The sequence below is a fragment of the Selaginella moellendorffii genome, unplaced genomic scaffold, assembly GCF_000143415.4.
Source record: "Selaginella moellendorffii unplaced genomic scaffold, v1.0 SELMOscaffold_69, whole genome shotgun sequence".
Taxonomy (NCBI): Eukaryota; Viridiplantae; Streptophyta; class Lycopodiopsida; order Selaginellales; family Selaginellaceae; genus Selaginella; species Selaginella moellendorffii.
The window spans coordinates 582,423-609,219 of NW_003314330.1; the positions used below are offsets into that span (position 1 = coordinate 582,423).

At 41.8% G+C, this 26,797-nt stretch overlaps 2 protein-coding genes across 4 annotated transcripts; both read left to right on the top strand.

Moving 5' to 3' along the window:
• The first annotated feature begins 18,595 nt into the window (after positions 1-18,595).
• Positions 18,596-20,566, top strand: LOC9653511 (GDSL esterase/lipase 6). The gene is made up of 5 exons (XM_024659537.1): positions 18,596-18,955; positions 19,016-19,219; positions 19,465-19,552; positions 19,612-19,671; positions 20,454-20,566. Exons 1-5 carry the CDS (start codon positions 18,596-18,598, stop codon positions 20,564-20,566), a joined length of 825 nt encoding a protein of 274 aa, XP_024515305.1.
• A 175-nt stretch (positions 20,567-20,741) lies between these two features.
• LOC9653512 (ARF guanine-nucleotide exchange factor GNOM) lies at positions 20,742-23,022 on the top strand. 3 transcript variants are annotated; one of them, XM_002985596.2, is made up of 6 exons: positions 20,742-21,498; positions 21,705-21,765; positions 21,846-21,992; positions 22,059-22,452; positions 22,507-22,710; positions 22,757-23,022. In XM_002985596.2, exons 1-4 carry the CDS (start codon positions 20,794-20,796, stop codon positions 22,166-22,168), a joined length of 1,023 nt encoding a protein of 340 aa, XP_002985642.2. In that variant the 5' UTR covers positions 20,742-20,793; the 3' UTR covers positions 22,169-22,452; positions 22,507-22,710; positions 22,757-23,022. The 3 variants fall into 3 exon arrangements, with proteins under 3 accessions (XP_002985642.2, XP_024515282.1, XP_024515283.1); XM_024659514.1 differs by having other exon boundaries at positions 21,846-21,988; XM_024659515.1 differs by having other exon boundaries at positions 21,846-21,988; positions 22,092-22,452.
• The last annotated feature ends 3,775 nt before the right edge of the window (positions 23,023-26,797 follow it).

The following is a 26,797-nucleotide window of genomic DNA, read 5'->3' on the forward strand; positions in this document are numbered from 1 at the left end:
TACATTGTCATTGTGTGTTACATAGTATCAAAGCAATAACACATGTTTAATTCTTATTAATTAGTGGCTACTTAAGGTATATAAAATAAAGTTTATTTCTACCCATAAAAATTAGGTATCCATGAGTATGTGTAAGGCATCCATAAACAAAAGGGTTCAATATGGGACTATGGTAGAAGTAGATAATTAGTTGACTCACATTAAATAGCTAGTTTTTATGATAAAAAGATTGGTAAATTTAGTGTGGAAATAGAGTTATTGGTTGCCCTTGGCTCTATAAGAATAGTGAGTTAACGGACATTGAAGGGGGGTAAATATAGTGCATATGATCATGGGATAAAATTCAAATATATAATTATTATAAATTTTAAAACCTAGGGATATATATAACAAATAATTGCCCTTTTCATTGGTTTAAAAGAAAAAAGATAAATTATATTACACTCAAAATTATTTTCTCTTTGGAATTTTGTACTATTATTTTGTCATTAAAATACTTATTAAGTTTATTTCTTCAAAAATCATACTCTTCTTTAATTCTTAGAGCTCTTTCCTTTGCTAAGTGGGATTTTGAAGCAAAAAAACACATCCAACTAGGAATATCTAGAAGATGACCCTTAACTCTAGTTTAATGTCCTACCCACTAATTCATGTAAAATGCATAAACTTACCTCTTTTGCCAGTGATTAACTCCTTGCTCTAGTGTTATAAATTTCCAATTTTTTCTTGTTCCTATTCATATAAAAATGTGGTAAAATTTGACCAATCATGGTAATACTAATGACATGTGATGATGATGTCATGTGACACCTTATACTTTCTTGGCATATTTATTAGATAATTGTTATTAGGTACTTAAAAGACTAGAGGCTCTTTAGTCCTATATTGAACCCATACTAGAAATAAGATAGTGAGTAATATTTCCTTATTCTTTCTCTTTTTTTAATTCGTTCTTAAAGGAAATGAAGCTTTTGCATTTGAGTGTGTTGTAAATAGCCCCAAAATTTAGTTCCCACCATGTTCCAAAAGTAAACCTGATTAATATCAATGCCCAAGTAACAAAGAAACTACTTGATCATAGTCACTTGAACAGTTAAAAAAGAAATTTGGAGAAAACTTGGTAGGAGATACATTTTATGGTTTGCTTAATTAAACCTGTAGAGTGGTAGTGGATATATCTAGAATATACTTAGAAATTCCTTAGAATTTTACTATCTAATAGTTTTTATTCATTTAGATTAATCTTGCATTTGAAATTTATAAAAAAAATTATAATTTATAAAATTTCGTAAACCCTTTCTAGTAAAATTTTTTTTTGTTCTACTATCTAATAGTTTACATGATTTTATGTTATAAATTATAAACATATTTATAATTATAAACTTCCATGTGATCAATTGGATTAGTAAATAATAATAACACTACTATAAGCAAACCAAGTGTTGCTGTAAGCAAATTATTAGTAACTAGCACTTGCCTAGCATATGCTGTGTATGTAGCAAAATACTGTTTTGATTTTTCTAATATATTAATAACTAAGTTGGAATTGTATCAAAAAAGCAAATATTGTGTTCCACTTTAATTGATGAAATTATGCCTACAAAATGTTATATTGAATACAAAAATTAATTATAGTAAACTTCATAATATAAATATTTAGAAAAACAATATACTCCTAGGCATAAATAATAATAAATATTCATTAATAGAAATATTAAATACAAATTGTATTTAGAAATATGAATATATCTAGAAAAATACCTGATAAAGAAAAAACTAAAAATAAAATTTCTATTATTAAAAATATGTTATATGTAAATTATATTTTTACTTGGGATAAACTTATCATGATTTTATCAAATAAAAGAGAATAATTACTGCAAGACATTAATTAGCTATACGTTTTACTTAGAATATAAAAAAATAAGTTTTTAGAAACATTAGTATATTACTACCCAAATCTAATCAAGAAAATTATTTGTAAATATATATGTTATAGAAGCTATAAATGCAAATCTTATATTCCATAGTATTATGTACTAATAAACTATATTTGCAGTTGTGAGTGCTTGGAATATGGAAGGGAATACAAAAAATGTGCATATCAATTAGCCCAAAAACCTTAGCTTATATATAGAAGCGAGTGGTCCGGATTGAAACCAATCCGACGGCTACCAAAATCCCACTACGCTAATATTAATATACAGCATCGTAGCCGTACACTTGGCCCTCACATCATCCCTTCCTCTCAGAATAATGAAAGACTATCAGGGTTCTCTTGTAGACGGGCTGGGATCTGGAGGAACATCAGGAGGAGGCATCGGTGGATCTATAGATGGTATTAACTGCTCCTGATCCCTTTGTAAGAAGCATTTCAACCGCTGCACATGCACAATCTCTGGAGGATGAACTTGTTGGACGTTATGCTGAACTTCATAAACTTGTGGTTCAACTTGCCGCAACATGCGATATAGTCCTTTCCACCGCGCAAGGAGCCCTTTAGATAAACCACGTACCGTAAGTAGCAAAAACGGACTAACACCAAATCATCCATTTTGTACTCCGTAGGTGGACGATGATGGGAGTTGTAGCGTCATTGTTGTTCCACTTGTACGCGGCCTAAGTGTTTGGCAGATTATGCTCGGACAAGTGAAAGAATGCTTGTTGAATACTGATCTTACAACCTAGTATTGACAGCTCATGGTAATTGTGAAGGTAAACCTAGCTCCGTTGGTAATATTGGATCATGACTATATAGGAGTTTATATGGTGAAGCACCAACAGAACTCTACACTCCTGTGACATACACATATCGAAGAGACGACAAATAACCATCCCAATCCAAATGCTGAAAGTTCACATACTTCGCAATCATCCTTTTGAATGTCCGAACAAGCTGTTTCACTAGACCGTCTAATTGTAGATGATAAGCACTTGTGAAAGTGTGGCTTATCCCCAACTGAGACATCAAAACATGAAATGCCTCAGCCATAAATACGGGACTATTAATGTAGTGCACCTGAATTTAGAGCCGAACACCAAGCCTGTTGTGCTACGAAACGAGGGTCCGGTAAAATCCCACGAGCACCAGCTCTCTGTATCTAGCACCTGCATGCAAAATGGTGTCAGACAGAGTCTGGCACAATTTTGGCATACCGGTGGCCTAACGTGAGGAGGAGGGTACCCCACCGACTAAAGTAGTGTGGAGCTTGAGCTTAGACCCAAGCCGGATGCAAAACAAGAAGCAACACAACCCAACAGGAGCTAAACTAATATCTTAGGTGGTCAGACATGCATTCCAACCACTATCCCTACTATATATTTGGAACCCTCCATAGCCCCCTCCCTTAGTATCAGGAGTTAATCTCTAGGACAAGCTCAAAACTTACTAAATATGGAATGGCGCTAGATTGCAAATTTACGAACACCATTGTGTTCAGGCCAATCTCTACATTCCGTAGAAATGCCAAATGAGCGAATTTAGACACTTCCCATAATTAGTATTTAGGATGAAAATGAGACTAACACAAAGGGCATGATAGCGAGGGTGTTTGGCAGACATGATAAGCTATCATCCAATGATATTGAGGGACTAGTCTTAACATGCGAGGGTTCTTGCCAAGTTAATGCAAGACAGAGCAAAAGAGAACTAACAAGCCGGGCCAAGTATGCTTGGCTAAATAGACACTTAAGAATTCCTTCCTTATGCTCATCTGGCCAAGTATAGATGTTAAGTCTAATTTACTAACACTTGGACAAGAGGAGCTAATAAAGGGAACTAACAGTACCGACCTCCTGCCGTCATGGTAGTAAGGAAAGAGTGTCCGTAAGGATTGGCTAACAAGTATCTTTCAATACCCGAAGTCACATTCGCGACACTCTCCCCCCCTTGGGGAAGATCAATGTCCTCGTCGATGCATACCCAAGTCTAGCAAACCGTCAAGGAAACAACTCCGAAAGTTAACAGAAAGCACACTATGTGGGAAACACACCGACTTAAATGAGTGATGGAATGACCTCTCCTCTACGTCCAAAGACGTTAAGACTCAGACACCCTTCGGCCGTCATCGATAAGGAAATGACTAACAGAGTTAGCCACCCTTGCTGCTTTAAGTACCACTCGGCTTACAAAGGAATGATACATCCCTGCCCGCAAGGACATAGGGAGAAGGCTAGAGGCTCAACTTCCCCTGAGCAACAAAGCAACCTCGTCGAGAAGATTTAGACAACTAGTATAAACTAGCAGATTAAGTTGTTTACATGACCATGCCCCTTTTCAAAAGTGAGTTATCGAGAGAGAGGCAGGGACTTGTGATCAGTCTATAATAGTTATCCCCATGGTTATGGATTGGACCCATGCGTCAAAGTGCCGATGTCAACCTGCCAAAACTAACCTAAGTATTAATGAATGAGAGAAACGACACTTTGATTTATAGAAAGATATTACTTTATTAATTTGCAAGGTTTATTACAATATTTACAAAAGCTAATCTTTATTACGATTCTCATACTTCGTGACAAGCTCATGAGCATATGTAAGATTCCTAAGAGGCTCCCAAGTTGATTCACAAGATGGGTAACCTTTCCACTTAACTAGATACTCTCGACGTTTGGCACGTTTAAGCCAACACGTACCCAAAATAGCTTCCACTTCATATTCAGGTTCACCATCCACAACTTCTGGTGGGGGACAGATCTCCGCTTGACGTGCATCATCCATAGTGTATGGAGCCAAGAGATTGGAAATACATCATGAACATTAGACATCTCTGCAAGAAAATCCAACTGATAGGATACATTACCGATGTGCCTCAACACCTGATAGGGTCTAACATATCTCAATAACAGCTTCTGAGATAAAGATCCCTTAATGTTCAAGTTCCAGGAAGATAGCCACACCTGATCTCCCACTTGATAGGATACATCCCGACATGCTGATCCTTATCATGTCGATACCTATCATGAGCTTTGCCCATCGCCTCAGTAGCCCTTGGGATGATGCATGTCAAGCAGAGCACCAACCTTGGCATAGCTACTCCGCATAAGTCTTAACAGCCAGGACCAACACTTCGGTCATTGGTTTCGGTACAACAATCTGTTGAGGAACCCCACGAGCATTCCCTTGCAGCATCTCCCATGGAGAACAGCTTATAGCGCTGTGAAATATGTTGTTATAACAGATTTCTATTGTATCCAAATGCTCAACCCAGTCGCGTTAGTCTGCAGCGATATAGTACCGTAGATAATCGTCAACTTGAGCAGTCATGCATTCGGTCTACCCATTAGTTTGAGGATGATAAGCTGTACTAAATTTCAACTTGGTACCAAACAGCTGGAACAATGTGCCCCAAAACTTCCCCGTAAACCTCAAATCTCTATCCGAAATCATCTCTTCAAGGAGACCACAAACCCATACTACTTCATGGAAAAAGAGCTTTGCTGCTTGTTTTGCATTTACTGTTTCCATAGTTGGAATGAAGTGTGCAATCTTTGACAACCGATTCACAACCACCATCAAAGTATCATAACCCTTCAACTTCGGCAAGCAAATGACAAAATCAAGTGTCACACTCTAAAATGGCCATGCCGGTGCTGGAATGCACTACAACTTCCCAACCTACTTCTTAATTCTATGCATACATTGCTAGCATATAGGGTAGGAACGGACATAGTTTGCTACATCACCTTCCATACCAAACCAGAAAAATCCCTTTTTCAATGAAGCCAGAGTCTTCTGCTTTCCACCATGTCCCACTGCTAGAACATCATGATGTTCCCGCAAAAACAACTGCTACAGACCCTTAGAGGGAAGATACAATCTTTCTTGCTTATAGAATATAAGCCCATCCCAAACTGAGAAATGAAGCTTCACATTGGTTCGACTAGCAACTTTTGTCACTTCACTACCAACGTCTTGCTTCAACAACTCTGCACGGTGCAAGATTGCCTTCGCCAATGGATCACTTCCATATGAAGCTCGAACATCCTCTAACCATTCTGAACTGATTGCCAATATTGCCCGGAATTGAGCTTGATGACTCAATGCATCCGGGACAATATTGTCTTTACTAGGTTTATATATGATTTCAATATCATATCTAACAAGCTTCTCTTGCCAAAGAGCTTGCTTCGGCGTAAGCTTAAGCTGCATAGCAAAGTAGCTTAGTGTGTTACTATCTGTATAAACCTTGGTGTGTCCACCCAAGTAGTGTCTAATCATGATCAGAATACTCCTTCATGAGTCGGTCAATAGATGCAACACAAAGATCGTTGGAGGGATCGGAAAAGGGAAGAGCAGAACAAGATGGAAACATAGGAGGAAATAGTGGGGGAACAAAAATAATGGAAGCAAAGGTAGAAGTAGAAGGATGAAGAGGTATAGAAATGAGAGGAATGGATGAAATATAAAGAAGTATGAGACAAGGGGGAGAAGCCTCAAAGTCACACTTGGCATGATTGTGCTGCAACCAATCCATACAAAGAATGAGGTTAAAAGCTTGACTCGGCACCACCTGTAATGACTGCAACTCAAGCTCAAGATCACCCACACGCACAACCAAGTCCGCCTCATCTTGTGCACATGCATGTGTACGGCCGTTGCCATAAAGAATGAAAACTAGTTCTTCCGCACGACGCAAGTGTAGACGGCAACATGTGGCAACAGGTCAAGCAATAGAAAATAAACTCAAACTTGTATCAACCAACATGGAGAGAATAATAGGAGACCTCTTGTTATAAAAATGAGCTTGGAAAGTAAACACTGGATGAACTGGTGCCGAGTGAACCCCTTGATGATACTCCCGAAAGAAAGATGGAGGGGTCACTAACTTATTCGTGCAAGGTCCCTCTGTTACTCACGTGACTCCTTGTTTCCTGGATGCATCTCAGTGTCCAAACCTTCCACTACAACAGCACCAACAAGACATTGCTGACACTAAGGTCTCCACCCAAGAAATGGAGGTTGCCAATCCGGAAAATGCCGACAGCGCCGATAAGTATGACCAACTTCATCACACGCTCAGCAGCGAACATCATAGCCACGACCACATCCTCGCCCTTGTCATTGGACTCGAGCAGCAGCAACATCAACCTCTATTGGAACAGGACCTTCACCCATAGGAAGGGGAGCTGAAGGACGGGCAGCGAGAAGTGAAAGAGGTGACGTCTCATAACGTTGTGCCAAGCGAAGAGCATTGTCAAGGGTGGCAAGAGCAAGTGCATGCACAAGTCTGACAAGATCTTGACGAAGTGTTGGCCACAACATTCCTAGCTTGATCCGCTCCGACATATTTGGCTCCGCACGAAACAAAAGACTTTGGAAACGAACACAAAATTGCATCACCGACTTAGATAGCCCTTGGCAAAGACAATGCAATTGTTGGAAGGCATCATCACAGTCGTCGACATGTTCAAATGCACGTTTGAAGACATTCGGGAGAACACTCCAATCCCCACGAGTGGCTGTGCCTAGACCATTGTACCATTGCAACGCCGTCCCTTGGAGACACGTGGGAAACTCACACAAATATTGAGCATCATCCCAAGAATTATATATGGCAATCACTGTAAAGTGATTGAACCAATAGTACAGATCATCCCCAGATTCCTGCCAAAGAACGCCGGCCGAACGAGAGGATTAGCACCAAGAGCAAGAGGAGTTGTACCACATGTCGTGAATGCCGCCATCAACTGAGTTTGGTTGTTCAATTGCAAGTGCATAGCATCAAGCAATTGTACCAACTACCGCTCTAGAGTCAAAGGAGGAGATTGCTGATCTGCCATGAAGATGGACAAAGAAAAAGCAAAAGAAGAGAAACGACAAAAAGCAAGAAGGAAATGGGAGTGTGAGACAAAAAATCCCTAGGCCCCAAAGTGGAGCTAAAAGGGTGCCATGTGGTAGTGGTCGAAGCGAAAGCCAAATGAGCATAACACGTTTGGACTAAACATTCCGACTTGAAAGGTCGAAAGTGGGAGTGGAACTCCCAATGAAGTGCTCGAGGAACAGGCATGAAGCGAGTAATGAGTGAGTCTTTAGAAAAGGGACACAAGAGAACCAAAACATGACACAAGGAAGAGTTCGAGACAGACCCGAGATGGAGTCCAAGATGGACCCGAGATGGAGTCCGAGAAGGACCCGAGATGGACCCGTGATTGAGTCCGAGACGGACCCGAGATGGAGTCTGAGATGGACCCGAGATAGACCCGAGATTGAGTCTAAGACGGACCCGAGATGGAGTCCGAGATGGACCTGAGATGGACCCGAGATGGAGTCCAAAACAGAGTCCGAGATGGAGTCCAAGATGGACCCGAGATGGAGTACGAGATGGACCCGAGATGGAGTCCGAGATGGACCCGAGATGGAGTCTGAGATGGAGTCCGAGATGGACCCGAGATGGAGTTCGAAGTCGAGATCGAGACTGAGACCGAGACCGAGACCGAGACCAGAATTGAGACCGAGACCAAGGCCGAGGCCGAGACTGAGCCCAAGCCCACGTCCGAGTCCGAGTCCGAGTTCGAGTCTGAGAGGGTGAAAGCCCAAAGCATTCGTCTCCCAGACTCTGGGGGGTTTGGTGAGTTCCAAAAGTATAGTAAGGGGGAGGACTGCAGTGGAGCCAGTTTGGCTAGGAAAGGCCAATTTGGCCCAGGAAGGCTATACCCAGGTGTTAGGTGATGAGTTGACCACTGGGAAGTCCAAGACTAAAGTGAATACAGACCGACAAGTGGGGTAGCTTGGTAAAGTATTCAAGAGCCAGCTCTAGTTCCCCTGAGAGATCGACTGGTCGATGCTCCCAATCCAAGTGTGGGTGGCACTACCTACTTGGATACCTGGCGTGGCTCAACGGAACCTCGCTCTAAGCCCATGGCTAAAGCACCCAAAGGCGGAAGGCAAGGAAAGTACCCATGAGGCCCGCATAAAGCCACGGTGTTCTGAAATATTGTCCCAAAGTCCCAGACTATGGAAAGAAATAGGAGTAGCCCTTTGGTATGGCGACCAAGGACATAGTCACATAGTGAAGAAGTCCCAAAGGACAACGGGACTTAGTGGTCGGGCCTGTGGGTCTTGATCCATTGGCAGTGTTGGCAAACACAGCCATAGACAGAAAGGGACTTGGTGGGGACTGGAAAAGGGGTATTGGAAAAGGCTAATCCCTATGTTTGTGGGCATCCTAAGGATGCTAAGGAGTGGATCTGGGATGATCACTCATGGATGGATGGCCCAGTCCTTGAGAGACGAGACTATGATGCAAGTGGTGTTAGACCACCGGTGCAACCAAGGTGAAGGGGTATGGCCTTAGTGTAACAGGTTGATATGTTGATGGTACCTTGGGGTGTCGGTCATAGGATCGGACACGTGGAGCACTTGGACCAAGTGCAATGGTTGAGTGGCATGGATGCCATTCCTGGGGCTAGCAAGTCCCTAAGTCCAGAATAAGACTTACGGAGGTTATGAGTGAAACTCCTCCAATTAGTCGGAGGTGTGGTTAAATGACTAAAGTAGAATAGAAAATTTAGTCGCTTACAACTTGGTATCGGAGTTGTTCCTTAGTCAGACTCTTATTGGTGGCTAAATATATCACCACTTGTATTGAAATTGGAAGGTCCTAGGTGTGGACCTATCCTCGAGGAGGAGCATGTTGAGAGGACATGGCTCTCCACTCAAGTTCATGTGTGAACTTGTGCATAATGTGTTGGATGGAAAAAGGCCAGTAAGGGAATGACTTTGGGATCTTGGGAACAGTATAAAGTTTCCTCAGAGAGCTGAGGATGTGATTCAGATGAGCGTTTAACAAAGCAAACGTGTTAATGTAGTTGTGGTAAACAACTATAGTTGGGATCACGGGAAAGATGCAAACTCTAAAACAATAAAGGAGTCACAAGATTACCTTCATATAGTTGAGGTTGGTGCTCATAAAGTTGAGACCAGAATTGATGACCATGGGAGGTCAAATACAGAAGAGGACATAAGTCCTTGAAATGGTAGCCGGGGCTACCTCTAATAAATGCTGGAACAACCCAAGGAGTTGGGGGTGTACTTAAAGGATGAGCTGATATTCTCATCACATGGACAAGTGGTCATAAAGGGCAAAAAGTTGCCTCAAGAGAACAAATCAAGTGTCGGAGTAACACTTGCAAAGATGGTCCTTGTGAGTAGGACATAAATGCATGAAGTTGTATTCTAGCGAGCTGACACTTCAAAAATAAGACCTTACGGGTCATTGGTTTACGAAAGTCCAAAAATGTTGGATGACTCAAGAAGAGTCAAAGAATGGTCCTAAGGAATTGAGAAAAACATTTAGATTGAGGTGTATGGTGCCCCACGAAGGATGGGGAGGATCGTAAGATCCAAGTATAAAAACAGTAGGTATCTCATGGGTGGCAGAATGTACCATAATAAAGTCGTGGGAAAGGTGTTCTTAGAAGAAACAACTTTGGCGCAGAGTTGTATGCAAACACTATGGTGCAGTGCTAATGAATAGTTGGTATGAGAAATGACTGGATTGGTCTTGGCAAAGACCTAGACACAAGTAAGAAGTGTCGTAGATGTAAGCTCGTGGAGCCAATGGTGTAGAAACACCGAATGTGCTAAGGCATGTTGCCTTGAGATCAAGTTGGTGAGTTCATGGGAACCCCTTTCAAAGGAATCCCAATGGAAATGGGAATGGCATAACTTAAGCTGGAAAACATACAATTAAAGTGTGGTGACCCAAATAATGATAGAGGTGTGGAAGCACCAACAATGAGTTGTAGGACTTGATAACTATGAGGCAACTAAGCAAAAGGTGCAAAATAATTGGTTAAACTAGTAAAAGGACCTAAAACTTTTTATTGGGATAAGGAAGTTAGATATACCCTTATAGGGGATGAATTGCTTATGTTGCGATATAGTAAATCAATATCATAAAGGGAATGTTCATTGTTAGAGAGGCCATCATTGGGACACCCAAACACTCTAAAACACTAGGAGGTGGTGTTTGGTGTCATGAGGGCAAAAGATAAGGCCTAAGGGACAAAGTCCCTAACGACTGATGGATAGAAGATGCTATCCAAACATCCAAGGTTGCAGAGATGGGAAAAGACTATCTACTCGAATTGGACAAAGCCAAAATGGAATTTTGGGAAGGCTAATAATGGGCATATAGAGGCCCATAAGTAGCAACATGAATCCTGGTGTGTGGGATTATAAGGTGAGCATGCCCAGATTGAGGAATCACTCCCTAAATTCTATTCACTCGAGCTCATGATATACCATTGGTCTCACTTGGGATTCTCATATGTTGCCTTGCATGCCATCTGTTCACAGTCACTCACCCACACACTATCTGATTTTCGTCCGATCAGATATTAGGTAGGTTCATCCCTATAAATACTTGTTAAGGCATGGTAGAAGGTGCAAAGTTATCCTCTTATTTTGGAGGAGAATAACCAAAGGAAGCATATGAGGCCAAAAGGCAAGTAGTATTGGGATGAAACTAAACCATAGAAATCGAAGGGCATAACTAACAGTGGTTATACAAATCGGGAGTGGAGAATCAAGAGAGTGCTCAAGGATGTTGTTGCTAGCAACTGCGATGCTATGGAGAGTCTAAAATGTGGAATTATCCATGTTAGACCATATGGTGAGTAGGGAGCTTGCAAAAGAGAAGCCTTAACAAGTTAAGGAACAGAGTTCCTTAAAAGTTCCCAAAGACAATTCTAGGTGGATAAGTACCTAGAAAGCCAAGTGTAAATGGTTCCTAGAGCGTGCAAAATCAGAGTGGCACAACAGAACCGTGGTCTTGAATCTGGCCATGAGGCGAGGCTATTAAGGTTGGGGAAGTAGTTCCCAAGTGTTCAAAGAGAGGGTTTTGAACGAAAGTCGATGGTTAAGGACTTTCACGCTTATGCATGAACCATGTTACGGTGGCCGGATAATTTGCTAAGTGAGATTGGCAAGTCAGGGGAACAAATCCCCTAGTCAAAGGTGCTAACTTCAAAAGGGGGCGGCCCATGAGGCTGAGCATGGAGGAGTCCATGCATGATCACAAACTTGCCAAGTGAGAGGACTTGGCAGTGCGGAGGAACTAGGTTCCTAAGCTGTGATCTATAACGCGCTTTAAATACATGTTGGTGCACCAGCGTGGGGAGTCATGCCAGGCATCTTGTGTGATGCCTTCCGTAGATGCATATACAGAGGTTGGGTTCGAGTCCCGACCCTCAAGTGCTTGGGTTCGAGTCCCAAATCACTAAGGCGTGGTGATGGTTTGGAATATGAGGACACTCATTTTTCGGTGGTCATGGACTCTCAGTGAGGAGACTAGTTTAGACACACTGCCAAGCGAGGGATGCCTCGGAATCGTGATGCATGGTTAAATTGCTTAGTGCGAAAGCTTGGCATATCTAACTTGAATACTTTGGTGCAAGTGGCACCAAGGATGTGATGAGTGAGATGGGGACACTTAATCTCAGTTGCCATGGACCCTTGGCCGTAAGGGCTGACTTGGGTGCACCGCCAAGTGTGGGGGATGCCCTCGGGGTCATGCTCAACAACTTAAAGGTCTAGAAGACCAAGTACCTCTTGGCAACTCTGTTAAGGTGCCAAAGTGTGATTACTAGGTAATCTTGTGGCTAAATAAGGATAAGGTCCTTGGTTGGGTAAGGAATGAAGTTCCTTGTTCAAAGTGTTAATTTGAACTGTTTATGATAGTGTGGCTTGGTCAAGATGACCAAGTGGGAAGAGCACCTAAGGGAAATAAGCTGTGTCCATATGATGGCATAGTGAGTCTGAGGAAAGTAGTCTTTATAAAAGACCCATGGCATAAAACAAAGCTATAGCAGAAAATGATAAAGAGACATACTAGGGGTAAACACCCTTTAGCCTTGGCAAAGCAAAGTCTTTGCTATGGAACCGAAAGGATTCCTTGAGAATGGAGGTAGTGATCTGATGTTGCTGGGTGCAACAATCAAGGATAGGAGCAAAAGACTAGTGGCTAAGAAAAGAGTTATGGGAATCATGGGAAAGAATCCAAAAGGCAAAGTTAGGCCAAAAACACTAATGTGTTGTGTGCTAACGAATTGTGAGAAAGGCAATGTGTTTCCAAGGATGGATTCCCAATTGCTCTGATTTGCCGAAAGTGGAAGCTCCAAAGGAAGGAGCGGTAAGGTAGCCAAATAATAGGGCCATGGACAGGCCTAGCACAAATTATAATAACTAGAACTTAGTGCCCAAGATGGCACTAAATAAAGAGAGGATGATAATGCCCTCAAGTAGAGAACTTTTTAGGATGAGGAAGTGGAGTTGCACAATATGTGCAATGCAAGGTGTTGGAGACATCTAGGAAATTGACTTCGAGAAGTCAAAAGCAAAAGTTCCAAAGTGCAAAGGTTATATCGATGCAAAAATCACTTGTGAATTCCAAACATGCCTAGCACTAGGAATCACAAATAGATCTTTTTAATGATTGTAGAGGCTTTGAGCCTAAACAATACTGAATGAAGAAGCTCTTTTTGCAATTGCAATGGCTTAATGCCTAGACAATGCAAAAAAGTTTTTTAACCGTTTTTTAACCGTTACTGAGAAGGAGTAGTGGGATTGAGATAGAGACGGTGTTTCTAACAAATTAGCGAGAACTAAATTAAGAGCCACTAAAAGTGGTCCAACCAGTCTTTAAGTTGGAGAGACTATGCTCCTTAAAGGATGGGCAAGGCATGGTGAGCCTTTGGTATCAAACCAATGATGAATATTGGTGAAGTGCCAAGAATGGAAAGGGTAATACATGTTGGTATTACTTTATAAAATAGTTTATCATTTGATGAGGACATCAAACTTCGTTTATGGGTGGTGGAGTTGTGAGACACAAAATCCCTAGGCCCCAAAGTGGAGCCGAAAGGGTGCCACATGGTAGTGGCCGAAGCGAAAGCCAAATGAGCGTAACACGTGTGGACTAAAAGCTCCGACTTGAAAGGTCGAGAGCTAGAGTGGAACTCCTAATGAAGTGCTCAAGGAATAAGTATGAAGTGAGCAATGAGTGAGTCTCTAGAAAAGGGACACAAGAGGACCAAAACATGACACGAGGAAGAGTCCGAGACGGACCCGAGATGGAGTTTGAGATGGACCCGAGATGGACCCGAGATGGACCCGAGATTGAGTCCGAGACAAACCCGAGATGGAATCCGAGATGGACCCGAGATGGACCCGAGATGGAGTCCAAGATGGAGTCCGAGATGGACCCGAGATGGACCCAAGATTAAGTCCGAGACAGACCTGAGATGGAGTCCGAGATGGACCCAAGATGGACCCGAGATGGAGTCCGAGATGGACCTGAGATGGAGTCCGAGATGGACCCAAGATGGAGTCCAAAGTCGAGACTGAGACCGAGACTGGAACCGAGACCGAGACCGAGACTGGAACCGAGACCGAGACCAAGGCTGAGGCTGAGACCGAGACCAAGGCCGAGGCCGAGACTGAGACCAAGGCCGAAGCTGAGACCGAGACCAAGGCCGAGGCCGAGACCGAGCCCAAGCTTGAGTCCGAGTCCAAGTCCGAGTCTGAGTTCGAGTCTGAGAGGGTGAAAGCCCAAAGCGTTCGTCTCCCAGACCCTGAGGGGTTTGGTGAGCTCCAAAAGTATAGTAAGGGGGAGGACTGCAGTGGAGCTAATTTGGCTAGGAAAGGTCAGTTTGGCCCAGGAAGGCTGTACCTAGGTGTTGGGTGATGAGCTGACTACTGGGAAGTCCAAGACTAGAGTGAATACAGACCGACAAGTGGGGTAGTTTAGTGAAGTATTCAAGAGCCGGCTCTAGTTCCCCCAGGAGATCAACTGGCCAATGCTCCCAGTCTAAGTGTGGGTGGCACTACCTACTTGGATACCTAGCGTGGCTCAATAGAACCTCGCTCTAAGCCCATGGTTAGAGCACCCAAAGGCGGAAGGCGGGGAGAGTACCCATGAGGCCCGCGTAGGGCCACGGTGTTCCAAAATGTTGTCCCAAAGTCTCAGACTGTGGAAAGGAAGTGGAGTAGCCCTCTGGTATGGCGACCAAGGACATAGTTACATAGTGAAGAAGTCCCAAAAGATAGCAAGACTTAATGGTTGGGCCTGTGGGCCTTGATCCATTGGCAGTGTTGGCAAACACGGCCATGGACAGAGAGGGACTTGGTGGGGACTGGAAAAAGGGTATTGGAAAGGGCTAATCCCCATGTTTGTGTGCATCCTAAGGATGCTAAGGAGTGGATCTGGGATGATCACTCATAGATGGATGGCCCAGTCCTTGAGAGACGAGACTGTGATATAGATGGTGTTAGACCACCGGTGCAACCAAGGTGAAGGGGCATAGCCTTAGTGTAACAGGCTGATATATTAATGGTACCTTGGGGTGTCAGTCATAGGATCGGACACATGGAGCACTTGGACCAAGCGCAATGGTTGAGTGGCATGGATGCCATTCCTGGGGCTAGCAAGTCCCTCGGTTCAAAACAGGACTTACGGAGGTTGTGAGTGAGACTCCTCTAAATGGTTGGAAGTGTGGTTAAGTAACTAAAGTAGAATGGAAAATTTAATTGCTTATAGCGAGATCTAGACAATGCAAAAAACTAAATTTAAACCAAAATCCTTAAGGGAAGAACAAAAGAAAAGAAATGGAAAAAGCTAAATCTAAACCAAAATCCCAAATTCAACCACTCTTCAGGGACAATCAAAGGTCTCACCTCCACCAATGTGAGTGCTTGGAATATGGAAAGGAATATAGAAAATGTGCATATCAATTAGCCTAAAAACCTTAGCTTATATACAAGAGCGAGTGGTCCGGATTGAAACCAATTCGACGGCTACCAAAATTCCATTACGCTAATATTAGTATACAGCATCGTAGCCGTACACTTGGCCCTCACATGGTTAGTAAACTATTTTTTAAAATACTATTGTTTAATCAAATACTGCATATATTATCATAGTTTTTCTGATAATGAGTTAAATTGTAAATAGCTAAGGCTATATATAAAAATATAATATGTACTTTATTGTTAAAGTTGTTTAATGTTTTTGTATTAACACTTGAAGCTTTAATTATGGTTTTACACATTTATAAAATTAAATCAACCCACATTTGATATACCATCACCTAGTGTTGAGTTTTATATATTTTAATGATATTTAGATAGGTCATCTGTACAGAATATAATCTTCTTATTATATTTGTAAATAATGTAAAAATTAAATTATAAAAGTTAATTTTGACATAAACTATTCAAATATTATAATAATTTATAGAAAAGAATATTTTTATGTAAATTTGATTATTTTATTCTTAAATAATTAAAAATAAAGTTATTCACATAAAAAATATTCACTCTCTTGGGTAACCGGTTAAACAAAATTTAAATCTCTACTAGTTTAGGATTTTGATTTGATGATGCCACTAAAAGACATCCATAATCTATCAACTCAACGAAATGGGTTTTGGGATTGTAAATCACTCCATTCCATTCACTAAAGAGTGAAGCACAAAAAACTACATTGCATACATTCACTAGGCTAGCTAGCAAAGCAACAGCACCACTCTTCGTTAAAATTACATTGCCTTCGTCCACTACAATCATAACTCTTACTTTAGAACGTATCAGAAAGGCCACACATTTAGAAATCATTGAAAGGCTGGCTGTGGCAGGGAATTCTTGTGCAAGTCTCCATAACAAAGTTGCTTCCAAATTCTCACAGGGCTTTTGAGCATCAAGGAAAATCATGTGGCGGCCTTCCTGAGAAAGGTATCTCACAGCGGCATGGTGGACTTTCCAGTGCCGGCTGGTCCGAAGATATACATGCCTTGCCTCTCATCGCAACTCAGAAATTACACCCTCTTCCGGTGCTACTTCTGGGTATCCGCAGATGAAATCGATCAGCCTTCCTTGCCCATACAATGGCAAGGGATCAAGTACAGGCCAATCTTAAGGATCCTAGCAAAGAAATCTAGAAAAAAATCACTTTTTATTTTCCATGCTAGAACTCTTCTCTTACCTTGGAGGTGAGGATTGTGGCGTCCTGTTCCAAGAAGAGAGTCATGTGGCTTGTGAGATTGAAGCATCTGGTGAGCTGATTGTTGTGCCTCCCAGCTCGCCAAAGCTGCCAATGTGATCGATCGCCTTCTGGAATGCCTTGGTGTTAAGTGTGATCCCATCAATCAGTCCCCAAAAATCAACAATGGAGAAAATGTGTGGCTGTGCCATACCAGCCTGCTCTCCTCGCTGTTGCATCCCTAGATAGCCAGCAAGCAATCACCGAGCAGGAATAGCAATGGCGATGCATTCTTCATAATGCTTTCTTTGCTCAATGGTCAATACATTTGCATGTGACATGTGTCGCAACACCTTCTTCCCTCGCCCCAAGCAGCTTGGCTGCCTCCCATTAGCCGAGAGCATTAGCATGATTATTTGCTAAGATGTGGTTAAAAAAATAACCCTTTTACAGTTACCTCTATCTGACGCTTGCCATTGGCTAGATCTGGCAGCCCAGAAAGTTCGGCACTCCCTCATTATGATAGATTGAGGGAACCCCTCCAAATAGTAATATTCTTAAAATATTCTTAAACACTCCCACTTATAACAGCTGTCTAAATTGGTTAGAGCGATTTTTTATCATAAAATATAAAGAATTCTGTAACTCACTCACTTAAACAGATTTTAAAAATTAGAAATTAGTGAAAATGTAAGTTACAACCATCCTGGATTAGAAAATTCCACATCTAACCTAAATAAAGTTATAATACTAACAATAATTAAAGGCTCAATGTTTCAACATCTCAAGCCTTTTTATCAATCCAAGTTTTTTTTCTTCTTTATCTTAGGCAAGTTGGACAAGATTGAGGCATTGGCAGAGTCGTATTGGTAGATTTTGTAAGATTAGTAAGGGAAACATACTTAAAGCTGGAATCAAACAATGACAGCCCAAGTTTAGATTAATATCAGCATGAACCGAATTCACCCACCTGCAAATCCAGAGCTCTTTCAGAAAAAAAGAAATTTGGGAAAGAAGAGCCAGCAAACAAACTAACTTGAAAGATGTCTTGAACCAGTGGAGCAATTGAATGAGAAAAAAATGCTTCTCTTCTTCTTTGGTTGGCTGGATCTTCCCTTCCTTGAGAAGAACAAAGAAAATCAAGGAAGAGGAAGAAACAAGCGGCCTCGAGCTCGCCCATCCCGACGTCCTGGGAGTTCACGAGCTCCACATATGGTCCGTGACCATGGGCAAAGTTTTGCTGTCGTGCCATGTCGCTGTGAAGCACGACGCTGATGCCGACTTGGTTCTCCAGAGACTGGTCGAGTACTGCGACCGGGATGTCGAGAGAATGGATGTGGATCATGTGTAGAAAAATCTCTTTTTTTCACTTTTTCTTGAGCGATATGACACTGAGGTGAGGAGTAAGAAATGCAAGACTACTATGTAGCCAAAATTTATATGATTGTGCTGGTTAAGGTGGTTATAATAAGCGTTGATTGGGTTATCAGAAACCATTTTTACCGAACATGGCCATGCCATACATGGCTATTCCATACAAGGAAATCTATTCCATATTATAAAACCGGAGAATACCACAATCGTAGAAGTAAGATAGAAGTTCTAGTTGAGAGATGGAAGCATTCAGGGTTCTTGTCATTGTTTTGGTTGCATGCATCTCGATATCCCAAGCTGCTAGCACGAATCCTCCAGTACAAGGCCTGTTTGTTTTTGGGGACTCAGCGTTAGATGGAGGACAGAACACGTACATCCCGGGCTCCAAGATTGTTAGCGCAATTCCACCATATGGAAAGACGTACTTCAGCAAGCCAACAGGGCGTTGGACGGATGGTAGAACGATTGCTGATTTCCTGGCTCAAGCACTAGGCCTTCCATTGTTGCCACCTTTCCTCGAGCCTGGCGCCAACTTTTCCAGTGGTGTGAACTTTGCATCTGCCGGTGCAGGCTTGTTAGATGAAACGAATGCCCATCAAGTACGTATACTCCTGTATTCCCCTCAGAATTAGTTGATTTTGATTCATTCTTTTTATCAGGGAGTTATTTCAATGAAGCAGCAGCTGCGCCAGTTTCGCAACGTCACAAATGAGTACAAAAAAGGGAAGGGTGTGGAGTTTACGAACCAGCTCTTGCGCAATTCAGTGGCATTGTTTAGCATGGGAGCTAATGATATTGCTAATGCTGTTCCCAGCTCATTCTTGTTCCAGGAGATGATACAAGCATATTCAAGTGCTATTCAGGTACTCAAGTATTACATTCACTAACTTCAAAACCTTTGGATTTCTCTTTTGATTTATAGGAAATTTACAATTATGGCATTAAGCATATCATAATTCTGCTAGCACCACCAATTGGGTGTACTCCTAACTTGAGAGCAGTATCAGCACAAAGCAGGAATACCAATTTAACTCCAGAGGGCTGCATAGGAATTATTAACAATCTTGTGGATTCATATAACACTAAACTCTTGAATCTTGCTGTCAAGTTACACAATGACTATCGTGACTTGAACATTGCAACATTAAATCCATCTCCAATTATAATGAACGTGCTAAGGAATCCTGAAAAATACGGTAAGAAACACTAATTATCTCTCCATTCTATTCATTAATATTTGTGTGTGTTCATCTAGGTTTCAAAGAAGCAGAAAAGGCATGTTGCGGTGGGGGGCCATTTAATGCAGCAGAATTTTGTGGGGATGCTGATAAACATGATTGGAAGCCAGATCACAAAAATAAATACATTAAATTCATATGCAACAATCCTAAGGATTACTTATACTTTGATAGCAACCATTTCACTGAAGCTGGTTATTGGTTTGTGATGAAGAATTTTTGGCATGGATCTTACAATATTGCAAGACCCAGCAACCTCAACTTCTTTTTTCAGGGGTTTAACATTCCAAACCCACCCTCAGCACCTTAAAAGTTTGTAATTTTTTTCTTATAAAACATTTCTTTTAGATGAAGCTTACCACATGTATCAATGTCCTTAACATTAACAACCTCATGCAGTGGAAGGTTGAAAGGATTTTAAAATCAATCTTTTAGATTAAGAAAAAGAACAAAGCTGAGGCACTGGATTAAGGTTTTACTCCGAAGGGGGTTCTAATCCCACTCTCAACACTAGTTCGTGATGATAAATAGTTTTGATCGTAAAAGTTGTAGGCAATGGTAGGTAAAACAAATGCTGTTGTTAATTGTGAATGTAAAAGTCTATGGAGGAAAGGTGGAACCTCGACGTTTTTACAGTCTCTCTTACGGCCGCAAATTGGAGCCTGCGTCAATGAGAGAGTTTGAGGGTAAACACGCATGGCTCCATTTGTTTTCTTGCAATCTGCAGTGAGTGGAGCGTCGCAGGAGTCCCTCCTCAAGATTGAGAGCAATGGTTTTTGTGGGGAGAGCTGGACAAAGCAACATGGATAAGCTATGGAGCACGGATAGGGGGCAATTAAGATGCTGAAGAACCTCTCAGGTGATGATAGGGCAGATGATCATCCAAGCGGCAAAACACAGGCTGCTCCATCAGAGGAGCAGACCCCTTCACGACAAAGGCATATTCCACCCTATTCATTTGTGCTGGGATAGGGGAGCGAAGTTGGCATTGGAGTGCTTCTATTCTCATGCACATAATCCATAAAGGTCATGGAATATAGGTCAAAGTGTCTTTTTCATGGTTTACATTTACCCTTATTAACAGATAATTAGATCTTTTTCTTACGCGGAATCGAACCTGGACCAAGTCCCTCCTAGGGTGGAGGGAGCTATGGGAGCTGCCACAGGGGCAAGAGCAGGCGCAGGGCTGGGGCGCCGCGATGGCGAATTCTCGCAGCGCTACCCGGCGGCGGCGGGAGAGCGGCGCATTGGCGTGTATGATCTCCGCCGAGGTAGGCGCAGTGCTGGCCACAATGCGGCGCAACAGCCGCTGGGCCGGGAGGTATGAAGAGCAGCTGGATCACTCCCTGATCTATTCCCTCAAGCTCCTGAGGCGATCTATCTTCAGCTGGACGAAAAAGCCCTGGAATTCCATCAATCCCTGCCTCTACCTCGCGCCTTTCCTGGATGTGGTGAGATCGGACGAGACAGGCGCCCCAATCACTGGCACGGCTCTCAGCGCGGTCTACAAGATCCTCACCTCGGATGTGTTTGATCTCCGGACCAGCCATGTCGACGAGGCGATGCATGCGATCGTCGAGTCCGTGACGAGCTGCCGGTTTGAGGTCACGGATCCGGCGTCCGAGGAGGCTGTGCTCATGAAGATCTTGCAAGTTCTTCTGGCTTGCATTGGCGGTGATATGGGGGCAGTGCTCGGGCACAGGGATGTTTGCAACGTTGTCAACACGACCTTTCGGGTGGTTCATCAGGCCGGGAACAAGAGTGAGCTCCTCCAGCGCGTGGCCAGGCACACCATGCACGAGCTCGTGAGAGCCATCTTTGGGCATCTCTCCAGCATGGATCCTCTCGCCGGGAACAATGGTTTGCTTGTTCCATGGAGCAACGTCGAGAACAATGTCGGTGTTGTAAGTTCCTCGTTCTCCTCTTTTTTTTCTTTGCTTGGTTTGTTTCGTTTGTTTTCTTCCTCTTGTCCGCTGTGAATTCTTCTTTCTCTTTTTGCTGAATTTCTAAGACCGTCCCTTTCTTCTTTGCTCATTTCCAATTGACTTTTACAGTTTCCTCTCGATCGTCTCTTTCTCTCTTTTTTATTCTCATTTTTTCGTTTGCACAGATTCGCTATCATCAAGGACTACAGCAGCAGCAACAGCAAATCTTGTCTCATCTAAGTCTTGGTTTGTAGAAACTCTTTGTTTTCTCGTATGATTTTCACGAGCTTTTCTTGCTTTGCTTTTCTTTTCTTCTTTGTGTATAGCGCAACAATGTGGACTTGTTAAGAAGCCCAGAGGGGAGTTGACGGAAGAAGAGTGGCGAATCGCTCGCGAGCAGTCGATGGCGAGGAGGGACGCACTGCATGGCTGTCCAATTTGTCACGAAATTTTTATTCGTGGAGACCAGGTAAGTAAGTGGTCTCTTGCAAAATGGCCACAATCTTTAGTTTTCTTTTATTTTCTTTCTTTCTTTGCAGCTTTTACTCAGCTGCTCTCATATCTTTCACAAGGTTTGGAGCTCTTCACGGATGGTCTTTTAGTGCCACGGAAATCACATCAGGGTGCCAATATTTGCAGCAATGCTTGAAACGTTTTGAGAAGTTCTCAAGGCAACGCTGCTGCCCGGTGTGCCGGACCGAGCACTATCAAACCATGGCCGTGAGGATACCATCGACTTTGTACAAGAACTTCTTTGCAACAAGGCATGGAAATTCCTTGTTGCTTTTATGATCAAAGCGAAGTGTTTTTTTTTTTTTCCGAAGGATACAGACGGCGTACAGGGCTTACAAGTGTCGGAGAGACTACGCTGAGTACAAATGGAGACATCCACCTGAAGATCCAGGCAAACGAAAGGAATGGTTTGCAAAAAAGGTAGTTTTTTTCTTTTTGCATATTTCTTTTCTCTCTAACCTGTGTGAGCATCAGCTTGAATCGGCTTCAAACAGACTGCTGGATCAAATGGCTGTAGACGAAGACAATGTGAAGCTCCTCTTGGCCAGCATCGACAACACTCTGGCCAGTAGTAAGCAGATTTACGATGTTCTTGGCAGCAGAGATCAAACGAAGGAGGTGGACAGTTTAAATCTTACTGAAGAAAGCGATCTTAATTGGCACCAAGTGATCGAAAAGGTACGTTCTTTCTTGCATCTATCTCAAGCTTATCATTATTTTCCAGGCTATTGAGAGATATGACATTGATCGTTCCATTTGCATAATGCCGCTGCAAAAGGATGGAGGATCCAACCTTAGCCTGCTCAGCTGCAGCCACTTATTCCATAGCCATTGCATCTCGGAGTTTGAGGCGTTCCATGCATCGGCAGAGCTCTTATGCCCGATTTGTAGAACCATGTAAAAGAGGTTCGACTTGTAGCAATTCGATACTCAGAAAGAAAACACTCCTTTTGACATTTAAGAATGAGAAATTACATGACTTAACAGGAACTTCAAACTTGGCTGATAACCAAAATTTAATTCAGGATTGGTTGACAAGCAAATTTAATTCTGGCTTGGAACGTGAAAAGGTGGTCCTGGGATGTGAAATGGTGGAAAACTGGAAGGAGGGAAATGGGAACCAGGGTGAAATGGTGGAAGATGGCCGGTCCTGGAATGAAAGGGGGAAAATTGAATGGTGGGAACTGGCCACCAGGTGCTCTTGGAATAGAAGGGGGAAAATGAAATGGAGAAAATATGTAAATGGCAACATTAATGTTATAATAAACAACCATGAAAGAAAGAAAGTAATATAGCTTTCTTGCATGATAATATAGTTATAAAAATAAAAGAATGAAAATGCAACTTAAATCATATCAATATAGTTATAAAACTTAATTTTGAAGCTTGAGAGATGGGATTGTGATGCAAGTGGTGTTAGACCACCGGTGTGACCAAGGTAAAGGGGCATGGCCTTAGTGTAACGGGCTGATATGTCGGTGGTACCTTAGGGTGTCAGTCATGGGATCGGACACGTGAAGCACTTGGATCAAGTGCAAAGGTTGAGTGGTGGGGACGCCATTCTCGGGGCTAGCAAGCCCAAGTCTGAAATAGGACTTATGGAGGTTGTGAGTAAGACTCCTCCAAGTGGTTAGAGGTGTGGTTAAGTGACTAAAGTAGAATGGAAAATTTAGTCGCTTACAACATAGTTTTTACCTATAGTGATTTACTATAGGATAACCATGAAATAAAATTTAAACCTTCTATGTGCCATGTGTCATATGCCACATGTCTAAGGACAATAGTGTGGAACCTAAGTTTCAAAGCCTTGGGCTACTAAATGAAGGAATGGAGCCAAACTCCTAAGCATGTAACAAAGGAGCGAAGGTACTAAAGCACATAATGACTCTCGAGCATATAGCCCAAGGAGTGAAAAGACAAAAGCACAAAGTGATTTAGAATAGTCTTAGAACATCCAACATCCTAATGTTAGAATCAACATGTCAAACGGAGCTAAATAAAATCTCCCCCCCCCCAATTTGAACATATCAATGGTCTGAGGATAGGGGTATTCCATTAACTAACATAGTGTGGAGCTTGGGTTTAAACCCAAGCTAAACATAGAACAAAGATATACATATAAGTAAAAGTTAAATTATACTTTAGATTAGTTAATCATGCCTGATATACCCACTATCCCTATTATACATTTGGAAAGCACCCCCCCACCATCCCTTTAGGAACACGTTTGGGCCTTCACCTTTAGCCACCTTTAATACCAGGAGTTAGTCTTTGGGACTAATTCGAAACTTACTAAATATGGAATTGCATTAATTTGTGAATTTTGGCATGGGATGAACACCATTGTGTTTAGGACAATTTTTACATTCCGTAGATATGCCAAATTAGCAAATCTAAACACTTTCCATAAATAGCAATTAAAACCAAATAGTACTAACACAATGTGCATAATAGCAAGGGTGTTTGGCAAATACAGTAAGCTATCATCCAATAATATTAAGGGACTAGTCTCAATATGAAAGGGTTTTTGTCAAGCTAGTGCAAGATAGAACAAAAGAGAACTAAGAGCTAGGCCAAATATGCTCAGTAAGAAAACATAAAAATTCTTACCTGATGTTCATTTGGCTAAATATAGGTGATAAGCCTAGTTTATTAACACTTAAACAAAAGGAACTAATAAAAGGTCCAGTAATACTAAATTCCTACCGTTGTAGCAGTAAAGAAAGAATATTCAAAAGGACTAACCGATAAGTAACTTTTAATACCTACAGTCACATTTGCAACAAAGATAAAAAGTTAACTAATGAATATCATTGTTATTAGATATTGCTTACACTTTGGACTTGCTAACTAGTTTAAAAATTCATTTAATGTTCCATATAAACAAGTGTAACATGTTTACACTCTTGTGATATCGTAGATAAATTAATCATCCAAATCTTAGAGATTGATGTTAAGAATGTTAGTCTAGCCAATATATTTGCTTTAAGGTTAGTGAAAATACATTGCAAAAAAAATTAGAAATTATACATAGATGAGGCTATAATGGGAAAATATGTAACACGTTTGGATTAAGAGCTCTTGATGGAATGGTGGAATGTGGCTTGAGGGTGGCCAAGCATATCCTGGATGGTGAGGAGATGCAGCATGAGGAACCTGAGTTTGTAAGCTTTTTCCTGCTGAATCAAGTAGAAGAGCATGCTCCTTCAGCAACGTTCGGCTGCCACTCACTTGCAATGCATTGAGAAAGATAAACACTTTAAAGATAAGCATTGAAATGATTTGAAAAGCCATCACAACTCAAATGCTTTCATCTAATCACTCAATTTATATTGGAGTCCAATGAGTTTAGACCACTAACTTAATTTGGCTATTATTATTTGATTATTTGGTTGTTCCAAATTCTACTCTTTATTGATCCTGTTTTATTATTCTAGATATGATATTGATTATAATTCCCCTACTAAAGGATGGAGCTAGATATATCACTAGAGATATACTTAAACTGGGATCAAACAATGACAATAATCTATCCTCCAGCCAGAGTAGAAGTTTAGATCAATATCAGAGTGAACCATGGTTCCATGTTTCTTCTTGCAATCCTCATTGAGCACTGTTTCAGACATGGAAGGATTGGAACGTGAGTGGAGTTCTTTGAATCCTTCTGTAAGGTGTCCATCATCGTTTGTAATGCATTAGTTTGAATCTATAAACGTCGCCTTTCCCTTTGCCGCTATCTTCTGGGTGGGCTTAACAAACTTAAAATCGGAGCATTTCTCCAGCCCACCACATCCCTGTAAGAATTTTGTTACCACTGGATTAAATAGCGAAGTGAGAACCACGTGAAGTGCCATGGCAGTGAAGCTATGGAGCACCAGCAGAGTTACAAAGAGTAGAAACATTTTTCCTGGGCGACGACAAAGAAACTTAAGAATGATCAGGTAAGTCACCAGGTTATAAGCATTACCATCTAGGCAAATTTGCAATAGTTTGACACATGGTACAAAAATCAATAGTTAGAACCATCCTGGATTAGAAAATTCCAAATCTAACCTAAATAAAACTATAATACTAAAAATAATTAAAGGCTCAATGTCTTGATCTCAAGCCTTTTTATGAATCCAAGTTTTTTTTTTCTTTATTTTAGGCAACTTGGACAAGATTGAGGCATTAGCAGAGCGGTAGATTTTGTAAGATTAGTAAGAGAAACATACTTAAGCTGGAATCAAACAATGATAGCCCAAGTTTAGATTAATATCAGCGTGAACCATGGCTCCATTTGTTTTCTTGCAATCCGCAGTGAGCACTGTTCCAGACATGGAAGGATTGGCATGAGTGGAGTAAACTGTCTTTGAATCCTCATCATTTGTGAGGCAATTGTTTGGATCTGCAAACGTGCCATCCCGTGAATTGCACTGCTATGGAATACGCAACTTTACCTCCAGATAAAGTTCGAGATAATAGCCGCCATTGAAATATAAGCAAAGGTGTGCTGCTGCCGTGGTTTGCAAGGGTTTATTGGGTGAAGGCGGTGGAGGCACTCTGCCAAGTTCTTGTCTTTAGGCATTGTGTTGGATTGAATCGGTAGGCTCCCGGATACATAGAAAAGGTCAGCGGGTCATTTCAAAGACGCCCAGCTTCTTGTTTTTTTTTTTTTTTTCTTTCTTTTTTCCGAGATGGCAATGACACTCAGCTCGATTCAAGGAGCTGTTCGGCAGGCCTTTGCATGACTATATTTTGTGCGTTTGTGACTGGAGCGTCGCAG